The sequence below is a fragment of the Anolis sagrei genome, chromosome 4, assembly GCF_037176765.1.
Source record: "Anolis sagrei isolate rAnoSag1 chromosome 4, rAnoSag1.mat, whole genome shotgun sequence".
Classification (NCBI taxonomy): Eukaryota; Metazoa; Chordata; class Lepidosauria; order Squamata; family Dactyloidae; genus Anolis; species Anolis sagrei.
Window position 1 is genome coordinate 137,830,202 of NC_090024.1, and position 25,664 is coordinate 137,855,865.

Here is a 25,664-nt window from a genome sequence, read left to right on the forward strand (position 1 = left end):
TTCCCAGGTAAAGAAGAGCTGAATTTGCAAGTTGTTCATCTGGTTTAACAGTAAAGTTCTGTCACATGAACATGTATATTTACGATATGTAAACTAAACATGGAAGTTGGTAGACTAACAGTACTGTTTGGAATTGTCCCACTGACCAGTTGAGTTTTCCCCCTTGAGGTCCTGCTTTTTATCACGAAGCCCTGAAGATTTACAATTCTAAAATGTTATTATTCCAAGGCAAGAACCTGAGAAGTCCTTCAACCCGAGCCCACAAAGAATTAAGCCTATTCACACAGTTATATGTAATGACTGTAGTAATCAGTTTATTACACAGATTAATCATTCTTGAACGTACAAGCTCCAAGGGAGCAGCTGGGTCTTTAAATATACACAAGTCTGTCAAATGAATTTTTACCCTTACATCCAGAAAGACCTAAGCAGTTAAAAACTTAAGAAAATAAGAGCTATTAGCTATGTTAACTGAGAAAACACATACAAACCAAAATCATGAAGGGGAAGGAAGGGGAAGAGTTGAAACAAAATCAACGTCACTTGATGCACTAATAGCTCCAATGCACTTAAATGCTGACCAGTTAAACTTAGACCTTTAAACAGAGGATGTGGGCATTATTTGATCTTGTTGGTCATACATTTCCCTTAGAAGGTCCTTCAGAATAAAATACAGACACCGATTTAAGTTCTTACCACCTGGTTTTCCATAAGAGTTATGAGATTAAAAGGATTCCACTCTTTTTTTATATTTATAAAAAGGGTGTTTTTAATCACGGAAAGCCCTCCAAAGCACATGAACACATTTACTCTTTATTGTCTCCCCCCATTTTGGTTTTACTGCCCAATTTTAAATTTTGCAGGAATGCTTTTATGCTCACAACTACACTTTGACTGAAGAACTGGCTTTTCACACACATTTCTTTGCTAGGAGTCAATGTTGGTATGGAATACAGTATTCATTGTTCCAAGTATGTACAACACGCAGCACTGCTGTATCAGGTAAACATGTGCACGGGGGAAGATGAGGCGTGGGCTCATAGAAAGCAGTCAAATGGAAATCAAAAGGACTTTCTCTTTTAGAGTTCCCCTATCTTTATTTGTAGAGGTTATCCAATAATTTCTTTAATTACATCGCATACTTCTGAGTCCATTCTCGAGCTATTCTGTTGTACCTGCATATACAAAAAAGACAATTAGCAAGGAGTACACCTCACCAATAAGGACAAGCACTTTGTTACAGTGGAATGGATCACAAGGTATTTCTAACACTGAATCAAATTACAGGTACACAATATTAAAGCGCTAGATCAATTAACTAACAAAAACAAAAGGCACTGTAACAATACTGTTCAGGTCTCTGACACAACAGAAAAGAATGTTTTAAGAACATTAATGCTGCCACAGATGTTTGTTTTTTTAAAGCTTTTTGTGTTTACTTCTTGACACATGAACTTCAACTACATAGTTTTCATAGGCTGAAAAGCATGAACAATATCATCTACTGTGTTGTCAAAGGCTTCCATAGCCAGAATCACTGGGTTGCTGTGAGTTTTCTGGGCATATTGCAGAAGCATTCTCTCCTAACATTTCGCCCACCTCTATGGCAGGGATTCTCAGAGGTTGAGAGGCCTTTAGAAACCAGGCAAGTAAGGTTTATATATCTGTGAAATGTTCAAGGTGGAAGAAAGAACTCTTGTCTGCTTGAGGCAAGTGTAAATGTTGCAATTGGCCACCCTGATTAGCATTTAATGGCACTGCAGTTTCAAAGCCTGGCTGGTTGCTGCCTGGGGAGAATCCTTTGTTGGGAGGTGTTAGCTGGCCCTAATTGATTCTTGTCTGGAATTCTGCTATTTTTTTAGTGTTGCTCTTTATTTACTGTTCTGATTATAGAGTTGTATTTGTACTGGTTGCCAGATTTTGTTCATTTTCATGGTTTCCTCCTTTCTGTTGAAATTGTCCACATGCTTGTGGATTTGAATGACTTTTCTGTGATGTCTGACATGGAAGTTGTTAAGAGTGGCCCAGCATTTCTGTGTTCTCAAATAATATTATGTGTCCAGGTTGATTCATCAATTGCTCTGCTATGGCTGACTTCTCTGGTTGAATCAGTCTGCAGTGCCTTCCACGTTTATTCATGTTTGGGCAATGCTGTGTTGGGTGACAGACTTGTCTACAGCTGTATGGTATACGGCAGACTCCTGCAGACGTGAGAGGATGCTACGTTCAGCAAAGGACAAGAGGGATCCTCTCACCTCTGCAGGAGTCTACCATATACCATGCAGCTGTGGACAAATCTACATAGGGACCACCAAATGACGAATCAAGGAACATGAAAGGCACTGCAGACTACTTCAACCAGAGAAGTCAGCCATAGCAGAGCACTTGATGAACCAACTTGGACACAGAATATTATTTGAGAACACAGAAATACTGGACCACTCTCACAACCACCACGTCAGACTACACAGAGAAGCCATTGAAATCCACAAGAATGTGGACAATTTCAGCAGAAAGGAGGAAACCATAAAAATGAACAAAATTTGTCTAACAGTATTAAAAAAAACTCTAAAATCAGGACAGTAAATAAAGAACACTCAGGAAACAGGGGAATTCCAGACAATAATCAATCAGAGCCAGCTAACACCTCCCAGCAAAGGATTCCCCAAAGTAGCAACCAGGCAGGCTTTGAAGCTGTAAGGTCATTAAATGCTAATCAAGGTGGCCAATTGCAACATTCACACTTGACTCAAGCAGACAAGAGTTCTTTCTCCTACCCTGAACATTCACAGATATATAAACCTTACCTGCCTAGTTTCCAACAGATGTCTCAACCTCTGAGGATGCCTGCCATAGATGTGGGTAAAAAGTCAAGAGAGAATGCTACTGGAACATGGCCATACAGCCTGGAAATCTCACAGCAACCCAGTCATCTACTGTATTTCTTCCATTGTAAGATGCAGTTTTTCCCTATTAAAACATCTCTAAAAATGGGGTGTGTCTTAGAATTGCAGGTGTATCACTTATTTCTGGTGGTGGTGGTGCTGCAATTAGATGGTGTCTTGCAATCAATGGTGTCTTATAATTGAAGAAACATGGGTAGTAATAATTTCCTTTGATGGACTGATGCATTTAACAAATGTTTTTATACAGCAGTCACCTGCTGATTTAGATGTGTGTATTTCTTAAATAGCATAGAGGTTAAGATGACTTTCAACTTTACATTTTCAACACTAGCTTGTCTGCCATTCATGCTGCTCAAATCACACTTCCCACTCTTCAGACAGCTGAAATGGTGCCCATGCCATTCTTTTAAAGAAGCCACTCTTTGGTGTTTCAGTGTTCTCAGTGATTAATTTAGAGCAGTGTTTGCTAGAAAGTAATTTTTAAACAATGGAACAAGCTGAAACTGAAGAATTTCTCATTACAATCAACATGGGCATCTGCCCATTATTAGTCCTGCTGGCTGCTGCACAGGAAGTCAAACTCATGTATATTTCTTGTCACCTACCACCACCCGAATCAGGTTCTCTTGTGGCAGAAGCTTAAAGTTGTTCCTCCCTCTGCAGCCCAAAAGCAGAAACTGAAGGGCCTAAGAGAGGCAATTGCAAAATAGTAATGTGGAAAGGTATAGATGACATTAACTAGACTTTTATTGAATTACCCAGTCCAGTTGAGAAGGAAACCTTGTTACTCACTGATAAATATCATTTTAAAAAATCTGGAAAAATTAATGCAGGCTGCCAACAGAAGACAGGTACCTTTTCACAAGAATGAATGACTCCTGTGCCATGTACACAGAGTCTGCCAATATATATAGTACACATCTTTTAGAATCAAGTCTTTAAACTACTCATCCATTCTTAGTTTAGCTTCGATACTCACTTTTCTCTATCTGTTTTGTAGATCCGTGCAATCTCAGGCACTAAGGGATCATCTGGATTGGGATCACACAACAGAGAACAGATGGACAAAAGTACTGGAGGAAAGAAAATGCATTATTATCAGGTTATGAACAAAACAATACTTTTTTCTATTTAGTCTACCTCTTCCCTTGATTTTATAAGCTATCACCAAGGTGCAACCTTGGATATGTCTATATTTCAGTCAAATCCACATACAATCACAGCTTCATGCTGATGACAGAGTTGTCTGCTAGCCCATTGTAGTTCAGGCAAGTTGGCTTAAGCTCTTTCCACTCATGATGTCTTTCTGCTTGAAAAATGTTTACATGGCTCAAAATATATAGGTAGATAAAATAGATTTGAAAATCAAAGGATTGTACATACTTGCTAACAGAGTTGTGTAAATAAATGGCATTCAGAAAACTTTTACTGTTGCAATTTTTGTGATCCTCAACATGGAGCTAAGGGGACCCCATTTGGGGTCAAGACCCACATTTTGAGAAGCAGTGGGATAGAGGTATAATTTTAAGGATTCCTTTGGATGCAATTGTAACAATAAAAATGGCTTTAAACATCTGGAAAACAACTGGAATCATTGGAATCTGCCCTGAGTCCCTTCAGGGAGATAGGGCGGAATACCAATACAGCTTTTATTATTAACTGAAGTGTATAAAAACATTTCATGTCTCTCTGGCATGTCAAATAGAAGTGAAAGGGAAACCTTTCTACTATCACTAATCTTCTGAAACTCCTCCCCCAAGGTGGTTTCCTTCTCCAAGACTCAAAAATCTAGCTGCTGAAGTACTTAAAGAAAAACAACAAAAGGGGGCAGGGAAGGAAGAAAATACCTCTCTACAACAATTCTTCCCTTTGGCATAATGCAACTAGACACAGAGATAGGAACCATGTGTTTGCATAACCGTTCAGGGAAGTATCAAACGTGTGGCCCTCCAGATATTTGGGCCTATAACTCCCAGAAGGCCTAGCCAGCTTGTCCAATGGCAAGGAATTCTGTGAGCTCAAGTCCAAAACACCTGGAGGACCTCAAGTTTGATACAACTAATTTAGGGAAATAACAGTATATTACTAACTGAAGTTTAAGTTGTTGGCAAACTAAGAAACACAAAAGATCTTCAATTCCAGAACAGTTTAGGACATAGAACAAAGAGGTAATTAAGCTAGTTTTTGTGACTAAAGAAGCTTGGATACTAAGAACACAACTAGATTACTGCTACAATTGAATTAATAAGAGAAAGCAGTGTTAAACAGAATAAAATAGTGGGAGTGTTCTTTAAAATGCAAACCAAGACTTCCTAGTCCCATAATATAAACACAAACTAGAGGCAAAATGATCATCACTGTTTGATTAAACATCCCATAGATTCCCCATAAGATGTAAAGTCATGCATTCTTAAAAAGGAATAAAAATCTGGATGACACTCTCATTAAAATACTAGATAATAAAGTCATGACGCTATAAAATATTTCATCAATACTACTTGGGTGTTTCAAATATACATATATTGCTTCTACAAAGTAGGTTTTGATATTATGATATTTTAATATAAATCCGTGCTTTCACTGGAATGTTCCTACACATAGACACCACTGATTATTATCTAAACCTCAGACATGGACCTGTACCTCCCTATCTTTCAGACAAAATTTTATTGTCTTTTTTAAAGGGATTTAAAACATCCCAATAAATAATTCCCAGTCAGAACTCTGAATCTGAACAAAATGTTTACACAATATAACTTTATTGCTCCCCCTCCCTTAGAAAATCCTTCAAGTACTGGGGAAATTTCTAAAATATTTAGATAGCATATAACAATATTATAGTTCATTTTAAAGCTTTATTTATCACATACAAATCAAATACGGTAAACCTGAGCCAAATCTATTCAGGGTGCAGAATTTAAATTCAGCAGCCTTGCAGGGCAGAGGGAGGTTTTTCCAAAACTGTTACATACACTTACTTTATATATTCAACAAGAAACCTAGAAATTTTAGTCAAGCAATCAACCCAAGAACCTGGCTTGATTTATCCACTGATCAATGTAATTACTAAACTCTTATTATAAAAAAACTATGCCTTTGAATGGCAAAAGGAAAGAGCTTAATCCATCCTGTGGGACCCAAAAGTAGTACCTATGCCCTCTGTTCTCTCCGTTGCAGCACCACTTCTGGTCATTTTGAATGCCTGGGTGGGACAATGGTGCTGGCCAGCCCCAAGGTGGCATTGGTGCTTTCCTCTCTGAAGAATAACCTTCAACTTATCCATATTTCATACAAAAATCCATTATTTGGGCCCCAAAACCTACCCTTGATAATACCTTTATATACGGTTGACTTATACAAAAGTATATATGATAATTCAGAACTTAAAGCTAAAAATAGGATGCTTTCTATTGATGGGAATGTATAATACATTTTATATTTACACCAGACAGCTCGCATACCTTTTGAAATAGTTAACGCTGGAGACCACTGTGACCGTAGAATATCAAGACAAATACTGCCATTACTGTTAATATTTGGATGGTAAATTCTTGTTGTAAATGCAACCTGTTAAAAGAAGAAGGTTCTCTCATGTAGATTTGTTTACTACAAACAACAGATACATCAATAGTAGTGAGATGTAAACACTAAAGTATGCAACTACCTTAGGTGGTTTGAAGGGATAATCTGTTGGGAAGTGAATTGTCAAAAAGAACACCCCACCTTGATAGGGACTGTCATTCTGAAAAGAGAAGCATGTTAAAATAACAACCACCCTGTCAGACTACACAGAGAAGCACTGAAATCCACAAGCATGTGGACAATTTCAACAGAAAGGAGAAAACCATGAAAATGAACAAAATGTGGCTACCTGTATTTAGAAACACTCTAAAATCAGGACAGTAAATAAAGAACAACACTCAGAAAACTGGGGAATTCCAGACATGAAACAATCAGGTGCAGTTAACACCTCCCAACAAAGGATTCCCCCAGGCAGGTAGCAGCCAAGCTTTGAAGCTGCAAAGCCATTATATGCTAATCAAGGTCGCCAATTCCAGCATTCACACCTGCCTTAAACAGACAAGAGTTATTTCTCCCAGCCTAGATATTCCCCAGATATATAAACCTCACTTGCTTAGTTTCCAACAGACCACCCAACCTCAGAGGTTGCCTGCCATAGATGTGGGCGAAATGTCAGGAGAGAATTCTTCTGGAACATGGCCATACAGCCCAGAAAATCCACAGCAACCCAACTTAAGATAAGGTTATATTTATATTAAAATTATGTAAGATTAGAGGGCTACTTACTGGTCCCATTATTGTTGCTTGCCAATGGAACACTACAGGAGGAAAGAAATTGAGACTGATATTAAACCTGTGTCCCCTAGGGGAGATAGGGTAGAATACAAATAAAGTCTTAAAGTCTTATTAAGAAAACTAACATCTCCAGCCATCATGACTATACTGTGCTTTGAATATAGTGTAGCTAATGTGGATCCCAAATACTAGCATTTCCTCTTTAGCATTATTCAGCATTTCAGTGTATGTTATAAGCACAATATTAACAACAGAAGGGGACCTCAATACACCATTCAAATTACATCTATAACAAGGGCAGACAAGTGTGGAAACTGAGAGGGCCACATTAGCTCCACATTAGACAACCACAATTACTCCTGTAAAAACTAAATAAAAGCAAAACAATTGTTTGGTCCCAAATGCCTCTAGGTATCAGGGTAATTAAAAAGACCTCTCCTGTATTAGAAATAGCCCAAGAAGTTTTAAAATGAAATGGAAATGCACCTTGTGCCTTTAGTGGAGATTTTGGAGCATTTTGGGACAATTTTAAAGGATTTTGCAAAAATAATTTTAACCCTGAGGGATTAAGCCCCATAGAGTGCATTTGAGGGTATTCTGGAATAAAACAAAACAAAAAATTGAGAGGTGGCGGGCAGGGGGACACAAAAACCTCTCTGGAGGCACGTGCACCCCAAGGACTGCATGCACTTGCAAGTTTCTACACTATAATAGAGATAATTTAGCAAAAGCAGCTGAGGGTTTTTCTTGACCCTTCAAACAAAACGCTATTTTCTGAAAGACACATTTGATATTTTATCAACACAAACTCAAATTACTCGATGTCATTTATCAAACATTTATTTCCCAGGATTGTTTTTAGTGAAACTGCAACCTTATTAGCTAGTCCTGCAAATAAAGTTGTACTTCCTCAAGACCAGTGGTTCTCAACCTGTGTGTCCCCAAGTGTTTTGGTCTACAACTCCCAGAAATCCCAGCCATTTTTCCAGCTGTTAGGATTTCTGAGAGTTGAAGGCCAAAACATCTGGGGACCCACAGGTTGAGAACCACTGCTCAAGACCAACAGAGTTTTTGAAACATACCTGGGGTCTTTTTGTGCATTACCACATTACAAAAGTATACTAAGATTATGCTATTTCAATTTAAATTGACAGCTGCCTACATGAAATGCTCTGCATTTTAAAAACATTCTCAAGTATACATATTAGCACGTGTCTTCTCCATGCCCAAACTTTACACTGTACTTACTGTCATCTCCAACAGGCCCTGCTGAACATTGTGCAGGAGGGTCACGCGCCAGGTCATTCAGTTCCTAAAAACAAATCCACAGTTGATTCAGAATATATTCATTATATCAAGTTACATTAAAACTCAAGATTTTAAAAAATCTGAAAATATTATTTAGGACTGTAGGTTTCTAATAGTTAGGTACTCCAGTTGGTTCCCATTACTAAAAGTAACAACAGCATTAAAGGTGAAATATATACACTTGTGGAGATGCAAACAGAGGTTTGTTAAGTTTCAACACTGCATCACAGTTTGTTAAACCTTCTTAGAGCCACCAGTTCTATCTTGTTTCCAATATTTCACTAGGCTTCCCACCATACATGTATTTCCTATTTCCCTGAGCTGTTTTGTGGAAAAGGATTAATTTCTTAACCAATCTCATTTTTACCATAAACTATGGAGGAAAAACTGGGCTTTACAACTAGCTAGCTGCTAAGTTCAGCAAGCTACATATCCCCTTTCCTAATACTCACATGTTCATATCAAGTTAAACTGACTACAGTCCTGTCTGAACTCACAAACAACCCAGCAACTAGAAACCAATCAACTTCTCCAGAATAAAACAGTACCACATATAAGATTTTGCTCTATTTTATTGTTAAATGCAATGCAATTTTGAAAATATTTTACATGAAGGGAACTATGAAATCCCTTTTGACTTGCAAGGCTTGGAGGGTGGGTGAAGGATTAGTTTAAATACACAAGAGGATGCTTTAGGTGACCACTCAATGGTACTCTGTTCTGTGAAATTTAAAATAAAGCAAAACATACCAGTGGGTTGCATTATGTCCAGAAGACTGGTCATAGCTGTTCTGAATATGTATTTTTGGCCACCCAGAGTTGCCAATGGTAGAATGTGAGCTCCAAGCCTGAGTTTGTCATTGATCACAGGTGCCTGCTCCTCCTACTCCCCCCAAACCTTTTGCTTGCCCTCAAATGACATTGGGACCTCTCCTAATCTTTTTTTATATTCGTCCAGATAGGAAGTTTTCCCTGACAATGATCATTTAGTCACTTCCTTTTGGGTAAAAGACTTGTCAGGCTGAGACAAGTAAGGGAGATTTGAACAGAATTGTCACTTTAAATACAGTTAGCCCACTGAATCAATGGTATCTGGATCAGTGATTTTCAAGAAACCTGGACAGTTACCCCATATTACTTAATAGCAACATGAATGCAAACATGCCACAGAGTGCACATTTATGTCACCACTTTTAATAATATGGGGTGCGAGCAACTATATTTTTTAATATCTCCAGTAGGTCCTAGACCAGTGGTTCTCAACCTGGGGTCCCCAGATGTTTTTGGCCTACAACTCCCAGAAATCCCAGCCAATTTACCAGCTGTTAGGATTTCTGGGAGTTGAAGGTCAAAAACATCTGGGGACCCCAGGTTGAGAACCACTGTCCTAGACCCAAACCCTACAGATACAGCAGGCCTGTTATACTTTAAAAGACATGGCAACTGAATAACATGTATATTTTACACAATTTTAAAGGAAAACTAAACACTGTTCTATTTCAAAATGCTTCACAATCTGTGCTCTTAAAAACAACCTAGAAATGTATTATGATTCTTAACTTCACTAGTATCACCTCCATTCAGCCTCAAATCCTAACTTCACCTAACAGTGTAAGGGCCTCAAGAAGCAGCATGCGTGTTCCTCTGCTACCAAAAACAGAGTTAAATTGGTAAAGTGACACTTGTGCCTCTGTAGTCTCCAGGTGACAGATAGAAGGAAAGTGTTGGTTGCTGCATGTCAAAGGCAGACACCTAACATCTTCAACCCTTTATTTTCCCTGCAATAGATGCATGGATAAATCTATACCAGTCTTGTTATAGCCCTATCCATTCCACTGCCATCAAGAGCAAAGAAGCAAAAAGTGTGGCATTCTACTTGGAAGCATCAGGAGTTACTTTGATACAGATGTCTCCCTTTGCAATAAAGGAAAAAGTGTTCTGTCAAATGCCCAACTTGTTCATTCATGTCTTTTTATGGCCTTTATCAATCAACCAAATTCTGGAATTACAGTAGTTCTATGCACACTACGGCACTGAAGATGTAATCTTTCAGCAGCATGCCAAACAATTTGAGCTGAAGTTTTAAAATTAGTTTATAGCCTATTAGAACAGTACTGGGCAAAACGTAGCCTTTGCGCTGCATGTGGGTTCACTGTCATTATTGTGGCCCCCAGAATCCAAAAGAAGGCAAAATAATTTTTTCCAAAATAATAATAATAATAATAATCTTGCTTCAAAATGCCCTCAATTACATTCTAGTGAGGACATTTCCATATGCTTTGGAGTTACCAGCTTGAGTTCAGAAAAAAGAAATCACCCTTATAACATCTCTAGGGTCCCCTGGAAGGCCCCAAAATATTCCTTCAAGTAACACAGATAGTGTTTCGGTGCAATTTATTCATTTCATTTTATTTTCTGCAGGAGCAGGTACATCTCACCAAGATCTCCTGAAAGGATCGTGTGCCCCCCTCTAACCTTTCAGTGTTGCCCACTCCTGCATTAGAGGATCTGTGTACTGGTGCACAGAAAACCCAAAAGGAACTGCTGTTTTGAGTCCATTGTGTTCTACATAAGGGAAAAATGTATTTTTTGAACTAAAACACAAAACAAGAAAAAAAAATTGTGTTTCGGTAAAAGTCTAGAAATTTTAGTTTAAAAAAATCAACCTAAAAAACCTGAGTTCACTTATCCAAGACCACTGTAAAGACTGCACCTTGATTCTTACTACATAAAAAGAGCCATCCCCTTCTCTAAGTAGAGTGGGAAAAGCAAGAGCTTACTCCACCTAGGAAACTCTAAACACCAAACCCTATTATTTCCTCTGCTGCAGCACCACTTCTGCTTTTTTTTTGACTGCTTGGATGGAGAAATGATGGTGGTGTCCAGGGGCAACTGGCTCCCTGAGGCAGCACTGATGCTTTCCCCTTGCTGCAGAATGACCCTCAATTTATCCACAGGTCATATCAAAATCTATAATTTTGACCTCAAAACCTGCTCTCAATCTATACATGAGGTTAACTTATACATGAGTATAATAATTACATTATATAATAATACATGATAATTGATTATTTAAATTTACCTGTTTGGAAATGTTTACATTGATCTTTTGATTTTCAACTGCTGTACCCATAAAGATACTTTGTCTTTTGTTTTGAAATGTGAGTCTAATTCCAAACTCCCTACCACATCAGACTCTCTGAACCAATGGAAATTTTAAGTCAACACTTAGGTTCTACTTACTGAATGACTCTACAATCAAGCTGGGACTATTAAATGAAATTGAGGCATTATGAGCAGCCTTAAAGAGTGCTCAAAAATAGAAAGAACACAATACCACAAAAATATATTAAACAAAAACCATAAGTAATATTGTTATGATTACACAATTCTATCAGTGTATTTTTCATGCAGATCTAGTCAAAGTAATATATGAAATCTGTTTAGAAAACCTGGATCTGAAAAAATCAAGACCACCCTGGCTCTGTTTTCCAGACTCAATCCTTCTTGACTGTTAGCAAGAGTGAATGACTTTGGTCTCTCTGGCTTAAATGGACAAAGTTTGAAGACAATGTGGTGGGAGGAGGGGGGCAGACTTGGTGTCCCCCCCCCTCTCAATGTGATGGTGAAACACCTTTCGACATATTATTGGAAAACTGTGTTGCTAAAGCTGCAACTTTAAAACCCAAGATTCTAGAGTAGTAATGTTAGCAATGATATTCCTTTCAACTGGGCTCTCACTTCAAAATAATAATCTTGTGATTCTATTTTGGCAAACTTCCACATTCTGTAATGTGTATATTCTGAAGTACTCAAAGAAGGAATACTTGATGTAGGAGTGCACCCAGGATATTACGCCTGCAAAATGGTGAAAAAGCCTTTGAACTGAACAGTCTGACTCCTCTTGCTTTATACTTGTCTCAGGTTCTTCCATCTTCCACATAAAAGGAAACGCTGATGAGTATTTCAAAATACATACACGCAATAAAAGAATGAATTAACATTAGAAAGAGTCAAGCAGCTTGTTGCAATTCTTCTATTTTTTGAAGTCCTTGCAGCTGAAGTTAAAGTTCAAAATAGGCACCTATAGATTTTTGCAGTAATTTTAATCAAACATACAAGTACGATACTATTTTAAAAAGACAAATCAATAAGGATGGCTAATTTTTCTGTCTACAGAAATTCTAACATCTGCTGAGTACCAATGATAAATCAGAAATCTTCAATGATATAATCCTCAAATTAAATGCTGTTCCTTGATTACATTATAGGAACTTGAAGCTTTTTCTCCAAAACATAAATTTATGCCATGTCTATACCTTAGTGCCCAGGCACAGAAAAGTATTACTAAAGCCAAGGTAAAATCATGCTTTCATCTACTACTATATTGATGGTTTTACCCTCATTTCCATTTCTCCCCCCCCCCCCCCCCCAAAAGAAGCCTATGAGCTCTATATTTGCATTTCACAAAGCAACAATCTGCGCTGCTTTTTGTTACATTGGGTATATAGTATGTGACTATTTTTCTTGAATAAAACCAAAGACACAAAATGCATTTAGTTAGACAAATGTATATTGTCTTTATACAAAAGTATGTTTATGTAAATGTATGCTGTTTGTTGCAGCACTACAGTGTGCTTTATGTGAGCCACCACATCTACCTTCAGGGAGATGATAGTGGAATATAAAGATTATTATTATTATTATTATTATTATTATTATTATTAGAGTATAGCTTTCCTAAGGCTCTCTCAAGACCCAGGTAATGCTTTTCTGGGGGATACAGAGGAATGAAAGGGAGGGAGGAGAAGAAATAATCTAACCTAAGGTATTACTTAGAACCAGGGAGAGAAAACAGTATGCACACACCATAGGAAGTAGGAGTAGTCTCCTCTGTGAAGAATCTAGGAATGTTACATATCACCTATTTAAAAACCTGTAATAAAAGTGTTATAATGTGCAGATATACTGCTTTAATCGTCTTGCTTTACCCAAAAAGCAATACCACAAGTAAGCTCCAGGAAACACAACTATATGATATTAAATGTCCTCCTCAGTGAAGAGCTTGGGCTAGTAATTTGTGATATATGCAAACCCGAATATTTTTGGACAATGTTCATGTTCCTATAGTGATTATGTCACATTACTTAAATGTTTCTTTCCCACAAACAGAGAAGAATGTAACACCTTTCTAAGTGTAACTATTTAATTTCATGCCCAACAAGCAGTCAAAAATGGAAAACCGGGGCACTTTTCCCTGCAGAATTTATGAACAGACCCAAAGAACTCCTAATAAACGTTCACAGTACAGGATGAAGAACCTTTTCTTGGAATTCCAAAATACTCCAAAATTCAAAATTGTCCACAAGGCTGCCCGAGACAGTGACACCTTTTCTTTTTGAGGGATCAATGCACAAAAAAATTGTTCCATATACAAACCTATTATAAATACTGTGTATAAAATTACCTTCAGGCTATGTATATAAGGTATATTAAAATTAATGACCTTGCGTTTAGGTTTGGGTTCTCTTTCATAACAAGACAGCTTGTTATGAAAGTATATGCAAATACAAAGGTCCCAAATGCCAAAAACAAACAAAAAATCTGATATTCCAAACTCTTCTGGTCCAAAACATTTTGGATAAGGGATTTTCAACCTGTACTCCTAAATTTTTGCCATTCATTTTTTCCCTATGAGCAGAAAAAGCAATGGACATAAAATATTCCAAGAAAATATTTGCTATTAATCATCCCCCACTGTAAAAGAAAAAAAGTTTTAAAAAATCCTAGATTGTTTGGAAGACTTTTAAGTGCCTATACTAGTTTTCTCTTTCCAAAGATTCCAATATGGTTTCTTGTAAGATTGAAAGACACCTTGAGATCTATGAAGAAGGCACAGAGCAAATAAACTGTTTGGAACAAAAAAAACAAAACCTCAAAGCAATCTATTAAAATGTGGAACAATTCCCTGGTATAGTCAATGCTGGTGATCAACATCTTCGCTGTTTGAAGACACATTCTTGATTTCATGAAATATTTGAACATAGCCAAAGTATTAGTTAGAATAGTCTGAGTTTCATAAGTAGGCTATTAAATTCCAAGTATTTAAACAGAAGTCCAAATAGATCGGAACTATGCCCAATGTTTTAAAAGACAATCTGGCAACCTTCTCAGGATAAACATTTCAGAAAAGGGTGATACTGTGCCTTAGTTGCTACCTGCTATGAACAAATTTTGTGGGACTTTTTAGTTATTTAACTCTGAGAATTTGGAGCTTGATAATTGTGTATCTCAAAATGGTTAGAATATATATTTTTAAAAGTCAGTTACAGAAGTAACTATCAAATCTAATTAATTAAGATCAGTATCTTTACGTCCATATTCCAAACGCTTTACTTCAAATAAATGAAGAAGAATGATACAACTATACTTAAGTTATTAGAACTGCTACACATCAGAACACAGCCTTTATATTACTTGTATGTTTCAGTTTAACTCTTCCAGCGATGTTAGGGACCTGCAGCTCTGAGATGTTCCCGAACTGCAATTTCCACCATTGGGCAAGACTCTGAAATCTCTAGGGTCAAATGTGCCCTAAACCCTGTCTTAGAGCTCTTCCACACAACCATAACCCAGAATATCAAGACAGATAATCCATTTGAACTTTGAACTGGATTATCTGAGTCCACACTGCCATATAATTCAGTTTAATGTGGATTTTATATGGCTGTGTGGAAGGGGCCTTTGACTAAGACCCTGGTCATATGGCTTACCGATTTGGCTATACACCAATTCCAAATGTATTTTCATAGGTAAACGTCCATAGCATATATTTCTTTGGCCAGGTTTTTCTAATGAGGGTGCCAACTAGTATTAATCAATGAAAATAAAAAAAGAATAAAAAAGAATAAAAAAGGAATAGTCACTATATTATTGTGATTTCCAAAAGGTAAAAATTCCAGCTGAACAAATTATACTGGAAACGGGGGGGGGGGGGGGGGGGGGTTACTGGGGATGTGTTTTAGCTACAAAATGCAATTTCCCCAGCCCTGTAGAAGAGTGATTTGATACATTTTCATCCCTTTGATCTCTACATAATAGCCCACCCCTATCCAACAATGTGCTGCCATATTGGTGCCTTTTAGGCACAAACTCCACATTGGGTCTGTTTGCCAAGAAGAAAGATATGTAAGGCTTGCTTTCCAACTGCAGTAGCCTGGATGTTGTTCCCTTGAGAGAACTGCAAGATGCTTAAAGCATAAATCCAAAGGTGTCATTAAAGATGTGCCGGAGACACACCCGAGGCAGGAAGTAGCAGGGGAGATGACTGAGGGCAGAGGTGGCAGAGGAAGCACCAGGCGGGCACACAAAGGAGGCAGAGGCATGCCTGACACCTTTCCCTCCTGGGCTGCAGGTGTGTTCCTTTTGTTTTATGTAAGACCCCCCCCCACACACACACACACACACACACCGCTAAATAAAATCCCACATTTTCTGCTTTTAACTGGCTTATCTGAGTCCACACTCAGGCCCTATATAATAATGTGGGATGTCCTGCCTTGATATTCTGGGATAGAGGGCTGCGTGGAAGGGCCCAGGGATATATGGCAGTGTGGACTAAGATAACCCAGTTCAAAGCAGATATTGTGGGCTTTACTGCCTTGATATTCTGGATTATATGGCTGTGTGGAAGGGTCCTAAATTCATGGAAGGATTACCTCCACTAAATTCTAGAGGAAAAGATTGTGGGCCCTTCCACACAGCCATATAACCTAGACCAGTGGTTCTCAACCTGGGGTCCCCAGATGTTTTTGGCCTACAACTCCCAGAAATCCCAGCCTGTTTACCAGCTGTTAGGATTTCTGGGAGTTGAAGTCCAAAAACATCTGGGGACCCCAGTTTGAGAACCACTGACATATACTATCAAGGCAGATAACCCACAAAATCTGCTTTGAACTGGGTTATCTGAAGCCCCTTCCACACAGCTGTATAAAATCCACATTGAACTGGATTATCTGGAAGTATGGACCCAGGGCCCTCGCAGATAGTTCAAAGCAGATATTGTGGGCTTCCCAAGATCTGATCCCAGATTTTCTGCTTTCAATTGAATTCTTTGAGGGCCCTTCCACACAGCCCTATATCCCAGAATCTCAAGGCAGAAAATCCCACAATATCTGCTTTGAACTGAGTCATCTGAGTCCACACTGCCACATATCCCACTTCAAAGCAGAAAACATGGGATTTTCTGCCTTGATATTCTGGGATATAGGGCTGTGTGAAAGGGCCCTGAGTCCGCATTGCCAGATAATCTGAGGTAAACAGAAAACCTGGGATCAGATTCTGGGATATAGGAACTGTCTGGAAGGGCCCTCAGATAACCCAGGGCCCTTCCACACTGCCATATAAACCAGAGTATCAAGACAGAAAAACCAACAATATCTGCTTTGAACTGGGTTATCTGAGTCCACGCTGCCATATATTCCAATTCAAAGCAGATATTGTGGGATTTTCTGCCTTGATGTTCTGGTTAATATGGGTGTGTGGAAGGGCCACCAGTTCAAAGCAGATATTGTGGATTATCTGCCTTGATATTCTGAGTTATATGACTGTGTGGAAGGGCCCTGAGTCCACACTGCCATATAATCCAGTTCAATGTAGATTTTATACAGCTGTGTGGAAAGGGCCTTAGGCCCTCTCTACACCGCCACATAATCTAGGGCTCTTCCAGAGTCATATAACCCAGAATATCAAGGCAGAAAATCCCAAAACATCTGCTTTGAACTGGATTATTTGAGTCCACACTGCCATATAATCTAGTTCAGTGGTTCTCAACCTGTGGGTCCCCAGGTGTTTTGGCTTCCAACTCCCAGAAATCCCAGCCAGTTTACTAGCTGTTAGGATTTCTGGGAGTTGAAGTCCAAAACATCTGGGGACCCACAGGTTGAGAACCACTCATCTAGTTCAATGTGGATTTTATACAACTGTGTGGAAAAGGCCTCTACACTGCCATATAATCCAGATGAACAAAACACAGAATCCACATCATCTATATAGGAGTCCACAGTGCCATATATCCTAGTTCAAAGCAGATATTGTGGAATTTCCTGCCTTGATATTCTGGATTATATGGCTGTGTGGAATGGTCCTGAGTCCACACTGCAATATAATCCAGTTCAATGTGGATTTTATACAACTGTGTGGAAGAGGCCTTAGCCACATAATCCAGATGAACAAAGCACAGAATTCACATCATCTATATATGAGTCCACACTGCCATATTGTTCAAAGTAGATATTGTGGAATTTCCTGCCTTGATATTCTGGATTATATGGCTGTGTGGAAGGGTCCTGAGTCCACACTGCCATCTAGTTCAATTTGAATTTTATACAACTGCCCCCTTCTAGACTGACACATAATCCAGATGAACAAAGCACAGAATCCACATTATCTACATATGAGTCCACAGTGCCATGTAGACGGGGCCTGGATGGCGGGAGACGGGGCCGCACACCTGCCTCTCTTCCGGGCAAGGCGCCCTCCCTTTGCTTGAAGCGATGCCCAGCGCCAGGCTCAAGGCGTGCCCTTCATCCCTGGCCTCCCGGGCGGGGAGAGGGGCAGGAAAGAGAAACCAAAAGCACGGGCCTCCTTCTGGGAAAGGCGAGGGCCGCCTTGGAACAATAGGCCTCGGGAAGGGCCCCCGCAGGAGGCGCCTTGCGGCCTAGGCCGGAGAGGCGCCGCCTGCCGAGGGTTTGGGGCCCAAGCGCGGGGCCTCGCTTCGGGGCGGGGAGGCCCAGCTGACACGGCGCGAAAGGCCACCAAGGAGGCCTCCTCCCTCCTCCTCCTCCACAGCTAAGACCCCCACGAGAGGGAGGGAGGGAGGGAAGGGCCGGGCATCCCCTGGAGCGGCGCCTCCCTCCCTCTTTCCCAGCCTGCCTTCCTTACCTTGTGGATTCTCTTCAGCGCCATCGCGGCGGCGGCGGCGGCGGAGCCTGTGGAGGGCGGCGCGCGAGGAGGCAGGAAGGAGGCGAAGAGGAAGGAGCGGGACTACTTTTCCGGCGGCGGAGGGAGCGCGGGGGCTGCTCGGCGGAAGAGGCAGGCTGGAAGGGAGGGAGGGGGCGCGCGCGGGCCTCCTGGGCGCTCCCCTTTCAAGTCCCTCGTCGGCGCCCCCGCCCCGCCCCTGCACGCCGCTCCGTCGTCCCCTTCCGCCGCCCCCTCCTCCTCCTCCTGCTTCTCTCCCTCCTTACTATTTCCCCCGGCTCTCCCTTCACTGACGTTCTCGGCGCTGCGGCTCCTCCAGCCGCATCACCCTTCAGCGAAGTTCTTTTATGACGCGACGGCGGCGCGAGGTTAATGAGATTCCTCCGCCATCGGCGTTGGCGCATGCGCCTCGCGGCCGTCGCGGCAGGCTCGCGGACTGAGTGGGGAAGCGCTGCGTGACCTTACGCGGACGCTTAGGAAGGCGCTGAACGAGCAAGTGTGGCCCGCGGCAGGGAACCCCTCGGAAAAGGACAGAGCACGAAGGCGTCCCCTTCATCGGTGAGGGCCGCGCAAGGCGAGGGTTCGCTCTCTTCTCGCGAGAAGAGACATGGCGGATGAAGGCCCAACAACTGTCAGACTCGAAGAGGGAGGAACAGGACAGGAAAAACTTTTCACTTGGGAACAAAGGGGTTTAATGGAAACCAGGGCCCTTCTACACAGCCCTTTATCCCAGAATATCAAGGTGGAAATCCCACACTATCTGAGATATTGTGGGATTTTTTGCCTTGATATTCTGGGATATAGGGCTGTGTGAAAGAGCCATGAGTCCATACTGCCATATATCCCAGTTCAAAGCAGATATTGTGGGATTTTTTGCGTTGGTATTTTGGGATATAGGGCTGTGTGAAGGGCCCCGAGTCCACACTGCCATATATCCCAGTTCAAAGCAGATATTGTGTAATTTTTGCCTTGATATTCTGGGTTATAGGGCTGTGTGGAAGGACCCTGAATCCATACCGCCATATATCCCAGTTCAAAGCAGATGTTGTAGGATTTTCTGCCTTGCTAATCTGGGCTATAGGGCTGTGTGGAAGGGCCCTCAGATAACCCAGTTCAAAGCAGATATTGTGGGATGTTTTGCCTTGATATTCTGGGATATAGGGCTGTGTGGATGAGCCCTGAGTCCATATTGCCATATATCCCAGTCCAAAGCAGATATTGTGGGATTTTTGCCTTGATACTCTAGGATATTGGGCTGTGTGGATGAGCCCTGAGTCCATATTGCCATATATCCCAATCCAAAGCAGATATTGTGGGATTTTTGCCTTGATACTCTGGGATATTGGACTGTGTGGAAGGGCCCACATAATTTCAAGATAGGTAAGCCACAATATCTGCTTTGAACTGGGTTATCTGAGGGCCCTTCCGGACAGGCCCTATAACCCATATCTGATTCCATATTTTCCTGCTGTAACCTGGATTGTAGAAGTCCCCACTGCCAGATAAACTGGGATAAACAGAAAACCTGGGATCAGCTCCTGGGATATAGGGCCTTTCTGGAAGGGCCCTCAGATAACCCTGCCATATATTCAAAGCAGATAATATGGGATTTTATTTAGATGTGTGGAAGGAGCCTCAGTGGGTCTATAGTCAGGACGAGGTTTGCCATGAACCCCTTATTATTATAAAGGGCCCTTCCACAATGCCATATAATCCAGAATATCAAAGCAGACAATCCACAGTCACAGTATCTGCTTTGAACTGTGTGATCTGAGTCCACACTACCATATTATCCATTTCAATGTGGATTTTATACAACTGTGTGTTGTTCAGTTGCATCTGACTCTTCATGACCTTATGGACCAGCCCACGCCAGAGCTCCCTGTCAGCCGTCACCACTCCAGTTCCTTCAAGTTCAAGCCAGTCACTTCAAGGATACTATCCATCCATCTTGCCCTTGGTCAGCCCCTCTTCCATTTCCTTCCTTTCCTTCCATACAACTGTGGGGAAGGGGCCAAAGTCTGTCCTTTATTTGTGCACTAGAAAGCTTTTCTTTTTATGTAGAGGCTCAACAGCTCGGCTCAAAAACCCTTTTTTTTTTTTTTTTTTTTTTTGAGGATTTGAGTCTTCCTTAGAAGTGGACATGTGTATCATTTTATTTGCCAGTATATGTTAATGTGAAAAAATATAGAGAAATCCATAGCTACATTAGCTGAAATCAATACCTTTGTTTGGTAAAACCATTTTGAGACTTGCATTTTTGTTTTTTGATGACCCAGTAACTCTAGTCGTATTTAGAGCTATGTTCCTTTCTATGTAAAACAAATGAAATGGACTCGTGGATGCTATTGGGTTACACTGTGCATCACTTTTTTCTTTTGTAAAAATCAAATTTAAACTTTTTTTAAAAAAAGTATAATGATGTGGTATATCCACATGTCAGTTTCTATTTGGATACCTGAAACTTTTAATATATCCAACTTGATTTTTTCCCTCCAAAACATGCCATTCCAAATGTACTCTATATTCCTAAGGTATCAGGATGACTTACAATCTGTAAAAATGGGTAATAATTGTGCTTATTTACACTGACTGCTGCTGTGCATTCAGCAGCTTGTTTTGGACTTCTCTTAGTGGCTAAATAACACACACCACTGAAGAACACTACCACACACTTTAAGGGTTTTTAACATAAGTTGGGGAAAGTCCAAAACAAGCCCCTGAATGCATGACAGTCCCAAAGTAAATCACACAACATGGCAAAATCAGCTCCATAGCATACAAAGTTCATTGTGGACATCCGATGCACTGATGTGTATTGTAAAACTCAGAATGGGGCTGACTGATGAGAAAATGCCGAGGGCATGACTGGGGAACAGGTGGTCAGTTGACCCCTTGGGATAGATAATTGATTATCTCTACTGCTAGTTCTCACTTTCCCTTCTTTTTTCCACCTCTTGCGTCCACAATGTAAATGTGCAAGCCATGGATACTGTGGATTTTGGAACCAGTTCCAGATCACTTTTGTGGTTAATGTAATCACCATCCTGGTCTGAAATCTGTTCCAGAAATAGCAATCTTACCATCCATACAGAAAAACCAGTTTCTGCTGAACTGGTTTAAAACATACTTAAGTGGTCAGTGTATTTGATATCTCAGTCAGTAGGTAGATAACACAGAGGGGTTGCAATGTATATTTATTTATGTTTTAATATTTTGGTGGATTCTATATGGTGCCAGGATTGTAGATGTTTTGTTGCTTCTATAGCAATCCATGCAGGAGATAATACTGTCCCTGCTGTCATCCCAGACAGGTCAAACAGGCAGGCTTTCTAGTTACCTGGTCAACATATATTCTTCCATGGCACCTTAAATGCTAACAAATTTATTCTGGTGCAGACTTTTATAGATTGCAGCTCACTTTAATAGATATAATGAAACTAGCTCAGATGACACACAAGCACAAAAAACAGCCAAATGAGGTACAAAAATAGCATAAATTACATATGCTATTGGTGGTCTGGTTTTGTGTTAAATATTAAGAAATCTTCAAATTGTGTAATAATTATATTGGTTCGGTTTATGTTTGAATGCCATTGAAATGCTTATTCTCTTTAAAATAAATTCAGCTCTACTTTTAATTTTACATCACAGGCACGCGAAGTTAACAAGTCCCTGAAAAATAACTCTTTTATGCAGTCTTCCTTCTAATTTGAGGGGCAGGAGATGTAGTATAGACTTCGATAAAGGAGGATTGGAAAACAAAACCTTGTCAGTGTTGGGTAAAAAATATTGAAGCTTGACCTAGGAAAGAATGTGTTCCACTCTAGGTGATCCTCCCGCAGTTATGTGCACTTACTCCTCCAGAATCACTGAGTGTGTATGAGGAGCAAAACAGAAGCCCCACCCACACTGTCATATAAGGCAATTCCAGAATGCAGTTTAACTGCATTGAACTGGATTATATGAGTCTGCATCGCCGTATAATGCAGTTCAATGTAGTTAAACTGCATTCTGACAACGCATTATATGGCAGTGTAGGTAGGACTAGAGAAGCAGATTGGCCTACCTCACCAACTACCCAAGCATATTTTTAAAAGTGTGGATTTCTCAAAAGTTCACTACCAAAATGGAAACCAAAAGCAAAGTGTAAGCTATGAAACAAAAAATTATCCTGGAATGCATTTTGGAAGAAACTTTCAAGGCGCATAATGTTTATGCTTACATATTCTAGCTTTACCTGACCTGGTTGTTTCGTTTCATATGTGCATGTCAATTTTGAATTAAAACATTCCTGAAACATGCTGAACTGTTGCTCTTTGTGTGTGTTATACAAACCTATCCCTAACAGATTCTATGTTTCAACCTCTGATACCAAGGTTTTTGTGAAAGTAGAGCCCAGCAACACATTTACTTTGTTAAATATACCTGTATGTAGAATTATCTGTAGGAGCTACTGACAATAATAGCTACATTACATTGCAGTTGTAATATTCCAATTATTATTTGTTTAAATGTTAAGTTGCACAACACCTATATAACATTTCTTCATTTTTAGCAAAAATTACCGACATTTTGAAGCACGTTTCAGCATCATAACATGTAATACTTCAAGTTGTTTCTAACTTAAGTTTACCCAAAGTCATCTTAACATGGGCTTTCTTGCCAAGATTTGTTCAGAGGGTGGTTTGCCTTTGCTTTCCTCTATTTGGCCAAGATTACCAAGTGGGCTTCCATAGCTTAATTGGAATTTGAATCCTCATGTAAGAGCCATAGTCACTCAGATCAACACACCACACTGGCTCTGTCTTACTAATTTATATTGTTGCTTATTTAAGATATTTATCAATCAAAACTCATGTACAAAATGTGATCAATTATAAAATATAGACTTACAAACAGGTGGGAATTGTGCAGCTCTCCAGATGTTGCTGGACTGTATCTCCAGGCATTCTGCTATTGGCTAAGCTGGGTAGGAGTGCAGAATGTTGTAATCAACAACAAACAGGATTGCACAATTCCCACCTTATAACTTAAAATATATGGTTAGTTACTTACTTACTTAGGCGATCCCTCATAGTCCAAGGATGATGGTCCTCCAAGTTCAGTGTCCTGGTGGTGGGTCCGTAGGTGACTCTGGAGCCCTATTCTTGATCTGCATCTTCTTCCGCAGTGAGGGCATTGGTTTCCAGGTGGAAGGCGGTCTCCGTCAGGGTTAGCTTGACGCGCCTTCCTCTTGACACGTTTCTCTCTTTCACCCTCCATTCGTGCCTCTTCAAATTCTGCAGCATTGCTGGTCACAGCTGACCTCCAGCTGGAGCGCTCAAGGGCCAGGGCTTCCCAGTTCTCAGTGTCTATACCAGAGTTTTTGAGGTTGGCTTTGAGCCCATTTTTAAATCTCTTCCTGTCCACCAACATTCCGTTTTCCGTTCTTGAGTTATATGGTTAGCCCTCTGTATCTACATACATCACCATTCACTGATTCCAAAAGCCACAGCTTGAAAATACATTTTAAAAGCCAAAATACATATATTTTGAAAGCCCAAAAAGGAAACCTTGATTTTGACATTTTGTATAAGGGATGTCAGTTTACTAGATCATTCTAATTGAGTATTTTGGTATCCAGGAGGGATCTAGGAACCAAACCCCATGGGTCCCATGGACCTACTGCATATATTTGATTTAAATCCACAAGATGGCAGTATAAACCATGAACATTTACAACACTGCTGCAGTGTTAGGCTTCCAGTGCTGGGAGACGTGCATAATATGTTCTATGGCAACAATCATTTTGAAAGCAAACTGTTTTCTTTCTCTGTTTTTAAATATGCAACTTCTGAATATTTGTTGCTTATGTTGAGAGAAAAAGCACAAACCAAATAATAAAATTATTACTGGATGAAAAATGGAAGAGCCAGATAACAGCAGGGCACCTCTCTGATGTGGGGCATTGGGAGACTTAAATGTGCAGGCTATAGGTGACATAGCATATTCTGTTGAGATCCATATTCTGTTTTATTCTCAATTTACATCATTTATTTTGCTGTGGTGGCGGATCTCCTCTTACCAAAGATCTTGTCCATATCTGCAGACTGGACAAATGGAAATATATACAAATAATACAGGACAAGCGGGTGCTAAGGTTACATCCAAAGCAAGTAAAAGCACAATTCTAGTGTGTAAAAGTGGAGAAAAGGACAGAGAACAGAAAGAGGATGCTAATGGTTGAATGGTGATTCCTAGGGTAGGAAGGAAGAGAATAGCAAGAAGGGAGGCAAAATATTCACTGCTATTTTGTAATATTTTATGTACAATTGCTTTTAAATTGTAAACTGCTACCCAAAGGCAGCATACACATATTTTTAAAAATAAATGTACAAATAAACTGAACATTAGGGTCTGATGCTATATTTTCTGGCTGCAGTGGCAATAACATTTTCTGCTTCACAAGCTTTGAGCAGTAATAAAGAGCCAGTATATGTGTGTACCTACAGATTGGGGGCAGGAAGTAGTGCGGAGTGAGCAAAAGAAGCTGAGAGAGAAGTTGGGGAGAGGTGAGAAGAGGATCTATGCCCTCTGATTGGGAAAGGACCAGAGGAGGTTAGGAGAGAAATAAAGCTTTTAAACATTGATTTAAAATAAACAGAACAGAAGGGAAGAGCAATGCTAGAAGAGTTTGGGATCAAATTGTGATAACTACAACTTTTGTCTGGCATGAAATAAGAGAATTCAAAAGAGTGGGAACGATGCTCCACATAAAACTGTTGCATCAACAGCTTTAAGCAGTACCATCAATCCAGTAATCTCCAATGTGAGCAGACTGTTGAATGTCTGCTGAATGTCTAGTCGATGCTACGAAGAAGCCAAAAGAAATTGAGTATCACCAAGGAAAATGCAGTACCACTTTAAAAAATGCAGCAGTCAGTCAAGTACCTAGTAACTCTTCTCAAGACCCTTTTTTTTCTATTAACCAAGTAGGTTTTGTATAAAAGGGAAGTCAAGGCCATGCACTAGAAGATCTCCACAGCTGACTCACACCACACTTGTCAGCTATCACTATTATCCTGGAGCATTGCAAGCTGGCTCAGTAAAAATGCTGACCATCCTTTCTTTGATTTAATTGGAAGATATAACACAATCTTTCTACAAGAGACT

At 40.0% G+C, this 25,664-nt stretch overlaps 1 protein-coding gene across 1 annotated transcript; it reads right to left on the reverse strand.

Annotated features, from left to right (window-relative positions):
- Nucleotides 1-287: 287 nt before the first annotated feature.
- UBE2D2 (ubiquitin conjugating enzyme E2 D2) lies at nt 288-18,695 on the reverse strand. The gene is made up of 7 exons (XM_060774125.2): nt 18,474-18,695; nt 8,472-8,535; nt 7,215-7,246; nt 6,571-6,648; nt 6,368-6,473; nt 3,886-3,979; nt 288-1,175 (listed from the first exon to the last, which is right to left on the reverse strand). The coding sequence occupies exons 1-7, from the start codon at nt 18,495-18,497 to the stop codon at nt 1,130-1,132; spliced, it is 444 nt and encodes a 147-aa protein (XP_060630108.1). The 5' UTR covers nt 18,498-18,695; the 3' UTR covers nt 288-1,129.
- Nucleotides 18,696-25,664: the final 6,969 nt, after the last annotated feature.

Coding starts and splice junctions, on each gene's coding strand:
- UBE2D2 (XM_060774125.2), bottom strand. CDS start 18,497: ATGGCGCTGAAGAGAATCCACAAG. Junction 8,536..18,473: donor CGCTGAAGAGAATCCACAAG/GTAAGGAAGGCA, acceptor ATTTGTTTTTAG/GAACTGAATGACCTGGCGCG. Junction 7,247..8,471: donor AGGGCCTGTTGGAGATGACA/GTAAGTACAGTG, acceptor TTCCTCCTGTAG/TGTTCCATTGGCAAGCAACA.